This window comes from Panicum virgatum, chromosome 2K (genome assembly GCF_016808335.1).
Source record: "Panicum virgatum strain AP13 chromosome 2K, P.virgatum_v5, whole genome shotgun sequence".
NCBI classification, from domain to species: Eukaryota; Viridiplantae; Streptophyta; class Magnoliopsida; order Poales; family Poaceae; genus Panicum; species Panicum virgatum.
This window is the reverse complement of record NC_053137.1, coordinates 11,998,481-12,012,863: the sequence shown is the minus strand read 5'-3', so window position 1 is coordinate 12,012,863 and position 14,383 is coordinate 11,998,481. Positions and strand designations below refer to the sequence as shown.

Sequence of the window (14,383 nt, the reverse complement as noted above, 5' to 3'; positions counted from 1 at the left end):
AAATATTAAACATAATACACAATAATAATATACAGCGAACAAAAAAGTTAAACATAGTAAACATTGGATTGTATAGGACAAACGATAGAAAATGACTGTCATCAAAATTTATTGCATGCACAAATAAATTATTTTAGGCAATGAACAAATAATTTATCACCGTGAACTTATTGTTACATACAATAGAAAACAAAATAGATTCACATGCCAATAAATATTTGTACACGAAGAACAAACATGCATCCACCTCACGGACAAAATATATACACATGGTGGACAAATAAGTACACCTCATCGGCAACAATAAGCATAGCCTCAACCACCGGGATAATTCCCCACGAAGGGGCGAGGATGGGGAAAATATCTCCTGATAGTGGGGTGGTAAAGGGTATTAGAATTTGGTCCAGAGAATCTAAAGGCCGAGCGGCCGGGTTCTGATCTTATACAATTTTGAGCTAAAAGAAAATATAAGAGCCAACTTATTGTGAAGAGACCACTAGAGCCATGGCCCATTGGTGATGAAGACAGGGATAGAGAATTTCCCCCTACATGGATGGGGATGGTAAGCCAATATCTGGTTTTATATTCCCTGTTTACATCTACTTAGCCGCAAATGTGTACTATCATAGGCCTATTTTGCCATAGAATCCATGATGATTAATATAACTCGGTGCTGGCTCAACGCACCGGTCCTTAGTCAAACTCAAGCGGTACCTCACAAAGTCACAAGTCTGCCTCAAGGAGTCTTTGTCCATGAACTGCCATGTTTCATTGATTGAGCAACGCCCGTGGAGTTTGGCATCACACACGTACGTCAAACAAGTTGGGTGGCCATGTGCATCACGGCCTGTCTGTGCCGTGTCCTAACAAGAAAAGGGTGACAGTAGGAGGGTGTCGACACTAATTGACGACAGAAAGCCTCAAAGCCCCAGTCTCAGGCATTGCAACACGAGGGTGGTCGTCGTCGACTCCGGCACTCACAAACTCTGCCAAAAAAGATCGGGCGCCATCGGCATGACTCTCCGTGTGCACCGTGCAAACCCAAGGGTGTCGACATCCCCCTTTGACGGTCATGCAAGCAAGGGCCATGGCCGGCCACGGAAGAAACTGTGCATATCCAGACCAAGATGCTGCTGGCCGTGTCTTGTTTGGCTACATATATTCACGTGTGAATGCTCGAGGCTAGGATATTTCCTTTAAAAAATTCAGATCAAGATCGATGGAGGAACAAGGAGGAGATCCCAGGTGCTGCATGAGTATAACCACCTGTCGATGATTTTGTCTAGTCCAAATCTGCTTGAAACCGTTACAACAACACAAATTTGGAAAGGAAAAAAATAACGTAAGAGCATCTGCAACAGATCCCCATTCCCCAATCCAACTACCGTATTTGGAGATTATGCTCGAGCAGGTCCTCTTTATCTTTCTCTTTTCTCAATAATTATTGGGACAAACCAATAATCCGTCCTAACCCTCCCTGAATAGATGGAATACGGTAGTTAACTTAGGATGGGATTACTAGGAAACTGCAAAAGCAACCCTCCTCGTCGTCTTTCCTTAGCTGCAAGAATTAGCTCCTCGGTTGTACATAGAACAAAAACAGGTGTAATGACTAGGCCCACTTGGCCAGCATGGACATGAGCCCGGCGCCGACGAGCATGGACACGTTGATGCCGAGCTGGAGCTTCCCCCTGCTCTGCACCTTGGGGTTCATGAAGTCCTCGGCGAGGAGGTCAACGAGCGCCATGTAGATGAGGATCCCCGCCGCGACAGAGTTGAGGATGCCCTCCACGACAAGCGCCGTCGGGCTATCCTCATTGTAGACCGACGAGATCCCAATGCCGACGAGGATGCCCACCGGCGTCGTCAGGCAGAAGAAGAGGACCATGGTCACAATTGACCGGAGCTTGAACTTCGCCTGTGTAAGATATAAGTCAGTCGCTGGAGCTAGCTAGGAAACATATCTTAACTATAAAAAGTAATTTTTTAACTTTTTATATACCAAATTTAAGGTTTTAGAAACACATGTATATATGTAGAGAGTTCCGATTAATAAGAGAGAGCATGGGCCCCCTAGGTACGCCTAGCAACCGATTGTTTAAGTTAGCTCATTTATAAGTTCAGTTTATTTATTTGGAAAAATATTTTGCGTGGTTCATCCAATTGAATTTGTATAGCGCTGTTGAACACCATCCAAGTCTAAGCCCACTCAGTCTTCTCCAAACAAATGCGTGAAGACAGGACAAAAAGTCTGAAACTAATCTTTTTTTTTGGGCAAAGTGCAGACCATAACTGTCATGTCTGTTTGACTACATTAGCAGGTAAGTAGGGAAAAAACCAAGTTTTGAAAAAAGGGCAGTCCAAGTGGCATCCCTAACTTTGTTCAGTGCATGTCTGGGAACCACCCGAAGTGCTGTACATGTGCTGTTGTACTTTGTTCTCACAAAAGGGGTATCAGACACTCTCTTCTCAGTTGATGATATTATATCATGCTTTAATGCGATCGACCACTTCATCGCCTCTCGTTTCAAATGGCCAAGTCAAATCATGATGGTATTTTGGACTCCAATATCGGCCAAGAATGAAGTGCTCACTCAGCTACTTTTGAACAAAAAAGAAAAGCAACTGCCCTTTATTTGGTTGGGTTATTCTACTTCTAGTACGGAAAATTGTATCTAGGTGTGATATTTTTTTTTTCATGCATCCATCACTTGGTGTAATTAAGTCTTTAATCTTTTATTTTTCTTATATGAGATAAGGTACCTGAACGATGCAGCCGCCGAGGCCCATGCCCTCGAACATTTGGTGGAAGCTCAAGGCGACCACCAGGGGCTTGATGGTGCTCGGTTCCTCCGATGCGCCGAGGGAGATGCCGATGATCACCGAGTGCACCACAATCCCAAGCTCCAAGACCTAAACAATCAACCATCATTGTTGATCAAAAGCCATGAGCAAACAGTTGATTGTTTTTGTTGCAAAGTGTTTGTTTCAACGTTTCAAGTCATTCTTGCGTGCTATGTGTCCTTTTGATAATTAATTTCATTTGCAAGGATATGTGAACCTTTTTAAATCAAACTGAGTTCTAACCATCACTGAATATGTGCAACATTTTAGACTTTAGAAAACATATATATGTAGCTTTCAATGAATATATAACTTTCTTCTCTCTCTTGTTCTTATAGAAACTCCTCTAGTGTTCATCTCTAGTATGAAAGTTTGTTTCAACTGCGATAAATTCAATAAATAAATGCATGGTTAAAACACTACAGCTGTTACGCTTAGAGGAGACCGTATGCGTATGCAACTCGTCACGACTGGCTGGAAGGAATTAATTACCTGGGCGATGACACGGTGGCGCAGCGCGTGCTCCTTGTCGCCCTCGCCGCCGCCGACGGCGGCCACGAGCGCCGTGGAGCCGTGCGCGTGGCCGTGCGTCGCGTGCGTGTGCATGTGCACGTGGCCCTCGTGATCGTCGCCCCCTCCGGCGGCGTGCGGCGGCGCCGCGGCCGTCGCCTGCTGCTTCTCCTCGTCCCTGACGCCGGCGGCGCTCACGCCGGCGGCGGCGGCGCTGTCCTTGAAGTGGATGCGCGTGAAGTAGCCCGTGGCGACGGTGTCGACGACGAGCGTGCCGATGGCGCCGACCATGGCCCCGAACCCCGCGAACGGGAAGTCCTGCCACGGCTCGCCGGCAGGGAGGCACTTGGAGGTGAGCTTCTCGAAGGCGTCGGGGAGGATGTGGATGAACCCCGTGGCGAGGATGACCCCCGCGGCGAACGCCTTGACGAGGAAGAAGACGTCGCCGTCGGGCCGCAGCGCCGGCACGCGGCGGCCCAGCACGGGCAGGCAGCACCCCAGCGCCCCGCACACGAGGATGGAGAAGAAGGCCGCGATCTTTAGCGCCTTGGCCCGCGCGCGGTCGCCCGGCGCCGCCGCGCCGCCGGCCCCGCACCCGCTGTCGTCGTCGGCGCGCGCGCCGGGCGCGAGAAGCAGCAGCAGCACCAGCGCCGCCGCGGCGGCGAGCACGAGCATGGCGCGCGGCGGCCTCATTGCTTGCCGCGGATCGACGACGGCGATGAAGACGAGCACGAGGAGGTACAAGAAGAGAGAGCTCGAAGCCGGAGCAACGTGGCTGTATATAGGATAGGGAGGAGGAGGCGGACGCCATGTATTTATTAGGGTTTATAATTGCTGGGTTATTTTGGGGATTTAGAGTAGGAAAACGACTGTGACATGATGACGACACGCGCGAGAATTGACCGTGCCGCCGAGCGCAGGGACCCCGTAGTTTGTTCGGGGAATTCGGAGGTGATTTACCGGGATGACGACACTTTGTTTCACCCTCTCTAGGAAGAGAAGAAGGGTTTGGATACCGTAGGCGTGGGCAAATTTCATCCATGACCCCTCTCCGGTGTGAATACTGTTGTGTCTCGAACGGGCCCCGCCGGCTGACTTTCTGTAGTTGGATTTGTATGCATGTCCTGCCTCCGTTCTAAATTATAATTCATTTTATTTTTTTATCATAAGTTTGACTAATCATCTTATTCAAAAATTTATAATTTTTTATTGTAGTTTTCTTTATTAATAAATATTTTTTAAAAATAACTTAAATTTGACTGTGTTTGTGTTTGTATAAATTTTTTAAATAAGACGAGTGGTAAAATTTAAGATTAAAAAGTCAAACTAATTATAATTTGGAACGAGGAGAGTATGTTAGGGGGAAAATGAGCTAGAAATAATCCATTACATATGTTCATGCTGGATAATATCGCCCCCTACTACAAGAATGCATGAATGGTTATTACTCCCTCTGTCCTGGAATATAAGATATTGGAGGGTTTAAAATTTGTACTCAAATATAAAGCATCAAAGGGTTCTTTGGACAAAAAGACATGATAATCTCTTTGGTTTTGGTGCTAGTTTTGTAAAGGTGTTGGGCCGGGGAAGTAAAAAAGGCATGCTACTCTCCTTGATTTCGGTGTGGAAGCTCAACAGCCGGCCTAAAATTAAACAATTGATTAACTGAATGGTGCATTAATAAAAGGTACATGCATCTTTTCTCTATCTCCATAATCTGTCTAAAAAACACCCTACATTTCAGGACGGAGGGAGTAGTGTTGAAGATGCTCATATCATTCTATAGGGCTATATTTCAGTACAGACTCATCCATGATAAATCATTATCTCAACTAGCCTATCAACTCGTGCTCCCGCACAGCCTAATTAGAATAAGGATAAAAATAAGATTTATAGCTAATAATTATAATTATCTATCTCACCCCCTCTTGCATCTATTAAATATGCTAACACATACTTTAAAATACATATTTATCATCATCGAGTTGCAATAGATTTCATTTTGCATTACACCTCTATGAGTGTTTGATATATATTTAATTGAACCATTTGTCTGTGAATTGGTATTCTTATCTTTTCTATCATACATGAATACATGGTGGCACATATCGTGTATAGTATTTGTATATAAACAATAACATAAATAATATATTAATAATGCTAGAAATAGTAATTTAGAATTTTATATTAGTGCACTTTAATACTTTGTTATAATTATATAATTTAGATTCAGATTTAGGGGTTACTTTATCTCTTAATAATGACATGATTGCATATTTATATGCAAATTTAGGGGGTTATTTGCATTATTTTCTAATATCATAGGTGGCTAATTTACATGAAGATTAGGGGGTTACTTTAGATTTTCTTATAATGGCAGAGGTGGGTAAGTTAGATACATGTTTAAGGTGTTACTTTAGTCTATTTTTATAATGACAGAGGTGGATAATTTATTAGGAAAGATAACAGATCTAATGAGTAGTATGATTAGAGTTGTTGGATTGATGGCCGGATGTTTCTGATTTTTGTGAGAATTTCTAGAATTTCTTTATTTTTAGAGTGTCCACGTATGATCCTAGATGACTTCACATGGAGGCTTCAAAAGAGCCTCCAATTAGTAATAGTAAGATAGCTCAGGATAGATGCCATGCAACCATATGGTTAAAGCTTGTCTCACCATTTTAGTGTACATTCTACTAGCTCATAAATTCTTTTTCATTTGAAAACTCAATTTGATTCACCTTATTTGTCACGCACCACCACCCCACCCCCATGAGGTAGGAGGCCTTGGGTCCCCTTGCCCATGCTGGATCGGCTCTAAGCGAATTGCTTCTATCTTACTCATTCGTCACTCTGATCCTCTTGTTGATTACTCTCGAGTCTCCACTATCATAGTTCCATAAGCAAGCAAGTGTATGGTTTCCATTCAGTTGGTTCTTATTGGAATCAACACCAAAGGTGGACTCCAATGGCGGTGATCTCCTCCGAGGAGATATAAAACTATTCAACATCTCCAACCTCTACAAACCATTGAGCTATTTCAGAAGTAGCAGAAGCATCAAAAGCGAGTTCTAGGATTACATTATGTTGGATTGATCTCCTACTTAATAAGCCTAACGGCCTATTAGGCCCTTGATCCGCGACATGATCGGGGGCGTCCAACCCTTAATGGTTGGTGGGCCCCCGCTGTACAGCACCAAATAAAAGGGGGTGAGGGGCCAGACACTCGGTACGAGGTTCACCGCGCCGCCAGTACCCTCACCCACATTTCCTAAACCCTAGCCGATCTAGAGGGGGCGCTGGAGCAGCGGGAAGACTCACCGCCGCCGCCATCGACGCTGATCCATCGGCGTCGCTGCCACCGTCCTCGACTCCGCCGCTACGCCAACAACACCTCTGCACCGCTCGTCGCCGCCCTTGAGCGGATCTCCATCAACGAACCAGAGATGGCCGCTTCAAGCTCCGCCGGTGGTGATGGTCTCTACCTCTCCCTCCCTGTGTACTCTATGTTCTAGATCTAGGACCCCTTTGTACTCATGTACTCAAAAGAGAAAGGAAATACCCACTCGATCCGTGCACTAGTCGATCCTAGAAGTCTAACAATGGTATCAATCGCCTTGCTAGTGCATAGATCCAGTAGGGGAAAGGAGGATTCAAGTCGCGAATCGAAAGAAATCAAAGAAAGAAAAGGCAAATCGAAAAAGAAAAGAATAGTCGAAACCCTAACCCTAAGGGAAAAAGGGCGGCGGGGCCTTACCTGGGTCCAACCGCCGGCTCCACCGCCGGCCATCGGCCGTGCGGGAGCCCAATAGAGCGCCGGCTCACCGGCACACAGATCGGAGCCACCGCTCGTGGACTCGGGACGCCTTCTCCACGCGCGGGCTCGGAAAGGGCACCACCGCCAGGCCGCTCGACGGCAGCGTGCTCCCACACGGGGGAGCACGCGCGCCGGCGAGGGGCCCGGCGGCGGCGCCGCCGTTTCCTCCTCCGGCGTCCACCAGTGGCCGCCACCATTTTGCATGGAGAGAGAAGACGGGGAGGGAGAGAATGAACCCTAGGGTTCGGGGAGCGCCGGCCATCGCCGGTTTTTGATCGCGCGAGGCGCACGGGCGGCCGTCGGATCTGGATCCGACGGCGGAAGGCGACGCGACGGTGAGCGGGCCAGATTTGGCCCAAGAGGGGCGCGGCGCTGGGCTGGTTTGGCGGCCTGGCCATCGGCTGTTGGGCCGAAGGCCCGAGCGCCGCGCGCGCCGAGCGGGCTGGGCCGATTTTGCGCCTGGGCCGCCTCAAAAGTGAAAGCTTTAAATTGTTTTTCTATTTTCCAGAAGCATTTTCAATAGTATTTTTGAATGATTTTTTTATAGTTTGATCTCTATTCAATTTTGCACCAACGTGTACATTGTTTAGAGATAAAAGTCCATAGTATTGCTTCTGAAAATAGAATTTTTACATGTTTCCGCTGCAAAGTTTAAAGTTTTTGCTCTCTAATTTAATTCGAACCAACGAGACAATTAAATCTCAGAGCATGTTTAAAGTATTTTTGAGGATTATGGTATTGTTATTTTTCTGACCAACGTTGTTAATTACAATACTGTAATTTCATAGTTCTTGTGTATTTATTTCTATTTCTGCCCAACGGTGATATAGATTTAATTGCATAAACAGTTGTATGTTTTATTTTTGACCAACGTTGGAATTATTACATGCAATTGTTGTTATTATATTCTCACTATTTTTTGAAATTTTCAGTGGGGATGAACTTGATGGGATTCATCAATCACATCCCAACTCTAAAAGGAGACAACTATGGCGAATAGATCAAGAAGGTTGATCTTGCTTTCGTCTGTGGAGAGGTGGATGAGATAATCACCACTCCAAAGCCCACTGAGCCACCGGCTCCAGTGAGAGGGGAATCTTACACTGATGCTGAGTGGCAGAAAAACAAAAGGGACTATGCTCCCTTAAAGATGGCTTATGATCTCAAAAAGACAAAGTGGAATAATGCCAACAAGAAATGTGTGGCAGTGATAAAGAACACAATTGATCCTAACATTTTGGGTTCAATTGGAGAGTGTGATTCTGCTGCAGAGTACTTTGAAAAGATAAAGAACCAGTTTACTGGTTCTTCAAAGACTTATACCACACAGATCATAGAGCAGTTGGTCACAAAAAAGTATTATGGCAATGCTGGTACTATATGAGATCATATCATGGGGATGTGCGCCTTGAACTCCAAGCTCAAACCAATGGACTTGGATCTCAAGGAAGAGTTTATGGTGCACCTGGTGTTCGCCTCTCTGCCAAAAGAGTTTGCAACATTCGTTGTAAACTATAACTCATAGCCAGAGAAGTGGAACATGGAAAAGGCAATTGGCATGTGTGCGCAAGAGGAAGATAGACTCAAGAAACAGAATGGTGGGTCTATCAATTTTGTGCATAATAACAAGAAAAGGCCCTTCCATGCTGCTTCTTCCCCTAAGGCAAAAGATAAAGCTCCCATGCCATATCAGCATCAACAGCAGCGTCCTCCAGCAGGCAAGAATGAGTGCCACTACTGTCACAAGGAGGGACATTATAAGCAAGATTGTCCCAACTACCTGAAAATGATAATGGCAAAGAATGGTGAGAATGTTATTTCATTTGTAAATGAATCCCTGTATATAAAGTTTTCTAAATCTACTTGGTGCATTGACTCTGGTGCAACTGTGCATGTTACAAATTCTTTACAGGGGTTCTGTTCGACAAGGACTACGCTAAGAAGCGAAAGACACATTAAAGTCGCGAACAGAGTACAAGCAGATGTGGAAGCTATTGGCGATGTCTCCCTCGAGCTAGTTAATGGTTTCATGCTTGTATTAAAAGATGTTTTATTTGTTCCTTCGCTTCAGAGAAACTTGATTAGTGTATCACGCTTAGACACAGATGGTTTTGGTTGTCATTTTACGAATGGCAAATGTGAACTATAGTATGATAATAATTGTATTGGTGATGCTTTCCTTTACAATGATCTTTATTTATTATCTATATGTGATAAAGTGCATTCTGTATATGATGTGAATGTGAATGAATCCTTGTCAGAGAAAGAAACAAAGAAAAGAAAGAGAACTCAAGATACTTCATCGAAATTATGGCACTGTCGTTTAGGCCATATTTCGATGGGGAGAATTGAAAGATTAGTGAAGAGTGAAATTCTTCCTCAGCTAGAGTTCTCTGATCTTGAACAATGTGTTGAATGCATTAAAGGAAAATTTGTAAAGCAAATTAAAAAGGGTGCCAAACGAAGTGCAGGAACATTAAAAATAATCCAGACAGATATATGTGGCCCGTTTCTTGTGAAAAGTGTGGATGGCTATGATTCATTCATAACATTCACAGACGATTACTCCCGCTATGGTTACATTTATCCAATTAAAGAAAGATCTGAGGCATTGGATAAATTTAAAATATTCAAAGTTGAGGTTGAAAATTAGCTTGATAAAAGAATTAAAATAGTAAGGTCAAACCGTGGAGGGGAGTACTACGGTCGACATACCCCTTATGGACAAGTTTCTGGACCTTTTGCAAGGTTTTTATAGGAAAATGATATAGTTGCCCAATATTCCACACCGGGGGAGCCTCAGCAAAATGGAGTAGCTGAAAGGCTGTTATCGCCATAAATTAACAGGGTTAATTTATGAGCCGAAAGCAAGATGGGCTTAAAGCAGAAGATTAAGAAGGCTTGTAAATCGGCTCCTGCGAGAACATTTGGGCCACATGGGCCATGTATCTTTAGATTTAGTTCAAGATTAGAGATAGAGTCCGATCGGGACAAGATTAGTTTAGATTGTTTCCCAAGTCTCCAGACTATGAAAATGTACCCTATGTTATTCATGAAGAGAAGAACGTCATCACGTCTCGCAAATAACAATCTCGGCGCATCGCCACCCCTAATCCTAGGATTTTATCCAAGTAAGTGCCATGCTGCCCTGATCGCTTCTCGCGATCAGGGCAGCATTGTTCTTGCTTTTACCTTAGTATTACTCGTACTGAAGCGTTTTTGATGGCGAGTAATGCTAGTTATCTTGATATTCGTAGCACAGCTTTAGTAGATCTATCATGCTTTTGTTGCTTATTGTCTACGAATATCATGTTGTCTTTATGCAATCATGTCATCATCTTATACTAGCTCTTGTTGCATACAGTTAGCTGCGTAAAGGCAACACCCTGCTTCTTTTATGTTTAATAGATCTTATCTGTTATGGTTTGCTCTTATTCTTAAGAGTTGGCGTAATATCTGCTAGGTTAGGCCTTGCAAATGGATTGGATGATCCGGTGACGTGTTAGATGCTTTGCTTTGATCTTAACAGGGAATTAATCCGGGAATCGACTCTTGCTAGTTCTTAGGCCTCTGTTTTTTATTATGGTTTAGTTATTTATCACGTTCATTAGGCCCAATCACGTGTAGGATGTTCCGATATGGCAGTGAAGCTTTTAGCATCGTGGATTAGATTAGTTAGATTTAATTGAAGCAGCTTTACAGTTATTTGCTTTATTCATCAATATCTGGATAGATGCAGATCCAATCTGACACCGGGACTCGATCGTCTCTTTAAAGCCGATGCAAGAGTCGTCCCGGTGAGCCGACCACGGCTCGGACTTATGTTTACACGTGTCTTTGAACGCAGGCAAATTGTTTGGAGCATGTTCGTACCCTCCTGATCGGGTATAGGTCAGGTGGCACGCCCGACATTCTCCGGAATCTCCGGGCGCGTGACGGAATTGCGGGCCGTCGACGAGGGAGCAGTGCCTGCCAGCGCTCCGGTGACCTCCCGGCTCTTCGTGTTGCCTGTCGCTGCTCGCCGGTGGGTTTCGACCGACAACGCATTCTGGCACGCCTGGTGGGACCTTCATCAACAACAATGCCCGCCGCAGAGATGACAGGAGCTCAAGACCAAGCATCGGGTCCGCCGGTCACCAAACCTGTCACGTATGAAGAGCTGACTCTGGAACATAAACAGAAATATGATGAGGTCAAAGCTCAGTTCGAAGCCGATCTCATCGGCTCCTTCGAGAGGACCCGCAACCATGGCATCAGGTGGAAGGGGTTCTCACCGAAGGGCGCTCTCGACAACGTTGATCTGTCTATGCCGTCGGAGGAGCGCACCAGGGCCCTACGCCAAGAGATGAACTACATGGTGGCTCACGCGCTCCATCGGCACTCAGAAAGCCTGGTGAACGAGCTCGAGCACATGGCACATCGCGTTGTCCAGGAGGTGATCAAGAACCAGTACTCCCCATCGGGGCCAATTCTGGGGAGTCACAGGGGGGAAGCTGCACTGCAATCTAGGCCGCCAGTGTCCTACTCGCTCGTGGCAGCAGGACAGCAGAGTTCGCCGATCTATGTCGTCCACAAGATCGGCGGTGATCCTGGAGAAGGCCAATTCCTCACCGAGCCACCCAAGGAGATCCCGCACGGCTACACGTGCGCATACATCCCTGACAGCGTCAATCCAACACGCTCGGTACAGTTGGTAAACCCAGGAGCTTTTTGAGCAGACGCGAAGAAACAAGCGTGGCTAGCAAAGTATGCTACCGGGGCGAGTGCTGAGCCATCGGCCCCAAGAGTTCTTAGTGTGGAGCAGGTCAGTGCAATACTGAGAGACCAGTTCGGCATCCTGCCCAAGAGAAAAGCGATCGACTATTCCAAGCCATATCCAAGTGACTATGACTTGATCCCGTTGCCTCCCAAGTATCGGCTCCCTGAGTTCACCAAGTTCAGCGGGTCAGAAGGAGCCAGCTCCATTGAGCATGTGAGCCGATACTTAACGCAGCTTGGGATGATCTCAGTATCGGATCCTCTGAGGGTTCGGTTCTTCGGCCAATCTCTTACAGGCCCAGCTTTTGGATGGTATGTGTCATTGGCTCCAGATTCGATTCGAACTTGGAGGCAGCTGGAAGATCAGTTTCACACCCAGTATCATTCAGAGGCTGCTGAAGCTGGAATTGCCGACCTCGCTCAAGTCAGCCAGAAGCGAGGGGAAACTGTCTCAGAGTACGTACAGCGCTTCAGAGAAGTCAAGAACCGATGCTACTCATCGCGCATCACAGAGAAGGAGGCAGTCGATTTGGTTGTCCTGGGACTCGCTAAGCCGATCAAGGATCTGGCTTTACAGTTGGAATTCACCTCTCTGGCACACATGGTGCAGAAGCTTACGGCATATGAACACTACCATCCTGAGCTGTATCAGAACAAGTTCAAGCGCCATGTGAACATGGCCCAAGTGGATGAATCTGATGACTCTGGCGAGGAACAAGAAGTGGCCGTGGCAGAGTGGACTCGGGGGGCAAACCCCGTCCCGTGCAAATGGGTCAAACAGCAGGGGTTTGTGAAGGGCTTCGACTTCGACGTGGCCAAAGCAGAGCAGATATTTGATCTGCTGCTCAAAGAAAAGCAGCTGAAGCTCCCAGAGAATCACAAGCTGCCAACCGCACAGGAATTGCAGGGGAGGCTATACTGTAAATGGCATCACTCGTTCACTCATGCCATGGGTGAATGCAAGGAGCTGCGTCGTTAGATTCAATCGGCTATCGAGCAAGGCCGATTAATCCTGGCTCAACACACGATGAAGGTCGACACGAAACCCTTCTAGCAAGCCAATGTGGTAGAGTTGTCAGACTTCACTCCTACGGGTTAGAATTTTTCATTTCAGATCAACATGGCGGGGCCTGTACGCCGTCGTGACGAGCAAAGGAGAGAGGTTGTTTCTGGCAAACGGCCCCAAGATCAAAATAAGCCAGAGCGACAGCATATTACTGAAGAACAAGTGCGTCACATTCGTAATCAGCTTTCAGCTTCTGATCGGCTTCTGGAAAAATATGAATATCAGCACAAGCTGCGTTGCTGATATCAGTCGGAAGAAGAGGAGTATGAGCACCGCACAGGGAGGACGCTGGGAAGGCGCCAAGCTATACGCGACCATTGGCATTGCCCGTTCTTTAGGTACTGTTGGAATTCCGGCATAAGCCGATTGCCCACTATAGATGATTGTTTGGAGTGCAGGCCTCGGACACGCCAGTCAGTCGAGACATCGGTGTTCCGGCGCCTGGGGCCCAAAGTGCGTCGCGGCGATCACGTTGAGCAGCCGACCAAGGGTGATCTCGAGCCAGAAGAAGAAGACAGGTACCATCGCCCACGGTGGTGTCCTGACGGGCTTAATCGCTCGTAGAAGCGCAGAGTGCAGCACTTGCACAATCTAGAAGAGGCAGAAGCAAGATACCTTGACGTGCTGAGGAAGGCACGTCCAGATCTCGTGGAACAGGTTAGACATCCGCGAAGAGTGGAAAGGCGCCCTCCAAGAAAAGAGTGGCGCCCCATGCAGACAAAATCCGATGAGAAGCCATCGGCTGATGTGAACATGGTGTTCGTGCTCTCATCAGAGTTCCGGGCACCCCAGCCGGAGGATTTGCATATTGCACAGTTGGATCTTGGCCCCCAGCTGATCATCTTCGAGAAGCCAATGGAAAAAAGCTACAAACATTTGAAGGGGTTATATCTCAAAGGCTTCATCAACGGTAAACCCGTTAACAGGATGTTAGTTGACACCGGTGCTGCAGTCAACCTGATGCCATATTCAGTGCTGCGCCGGTTGGGGCGTTCTTCTGCCGACCTCATCAAGACCAACGTGACGCTCAACGACTTCAACGGGCAACCATCAGAGGCAATGGGGGTTCTTAATGTGGAGTTGACAGTGGGCCGCAAGACAATCCCAACTTCGCTCTTCATCGTCAACAGCAAGAGTACGTACATGGTGCTGCTTGGGAGAGATTGGATTCACACCAACTGCTGTATCCCTTCCACAATGCATCAGTATCTAGTCCAATGAGATGGCGATGAAGTAGAAGTGGTCCATGCAGACGATTCCAGCGAGGTCTTGCTCGCAGATATGAACGCCTGGGACGCAGAAGGACAAGACCCAATCCCAGGGATTGCACTGGAAGACTGTGATCGGATCGAGGCGACAAAAAATGGACTGAGGCTGGTCTTATCCAC

General features: G+C 46.6%; 1 protein-coding gene across 1 annotated transcript; it reads right to left on the bottom strand.

Annotated features, from left to right (window-relative positions):
• Positions 1-1,224: 1,224 nt before the first annotated feature.
• On the bottom strand, positions 1,225-4,167 carry LOC120666829 (zinc transporter 8-like). The gene is made up of 3 exons (XM_039946806.1): positions 3,337-4,167; positions 2,764-2,913; positions 1,225-1,918 (listed from the first exon to the last, which is right to left on the bottom strand). Exons 1-3 carry the CDS (start codon positions 4,045-4,047, stop codon positions 1,613-1,615), a joined length of 1,167 nt encoding a protein of 388 aa, XP_039802740.1. The 5' UTR covers positions 4,048-4,167; the 3' UTR covers positions 1,225-1,612.
• Between the last annotated feature and the right edge of the window lie 10,216 nt (positions 4,168-14,383).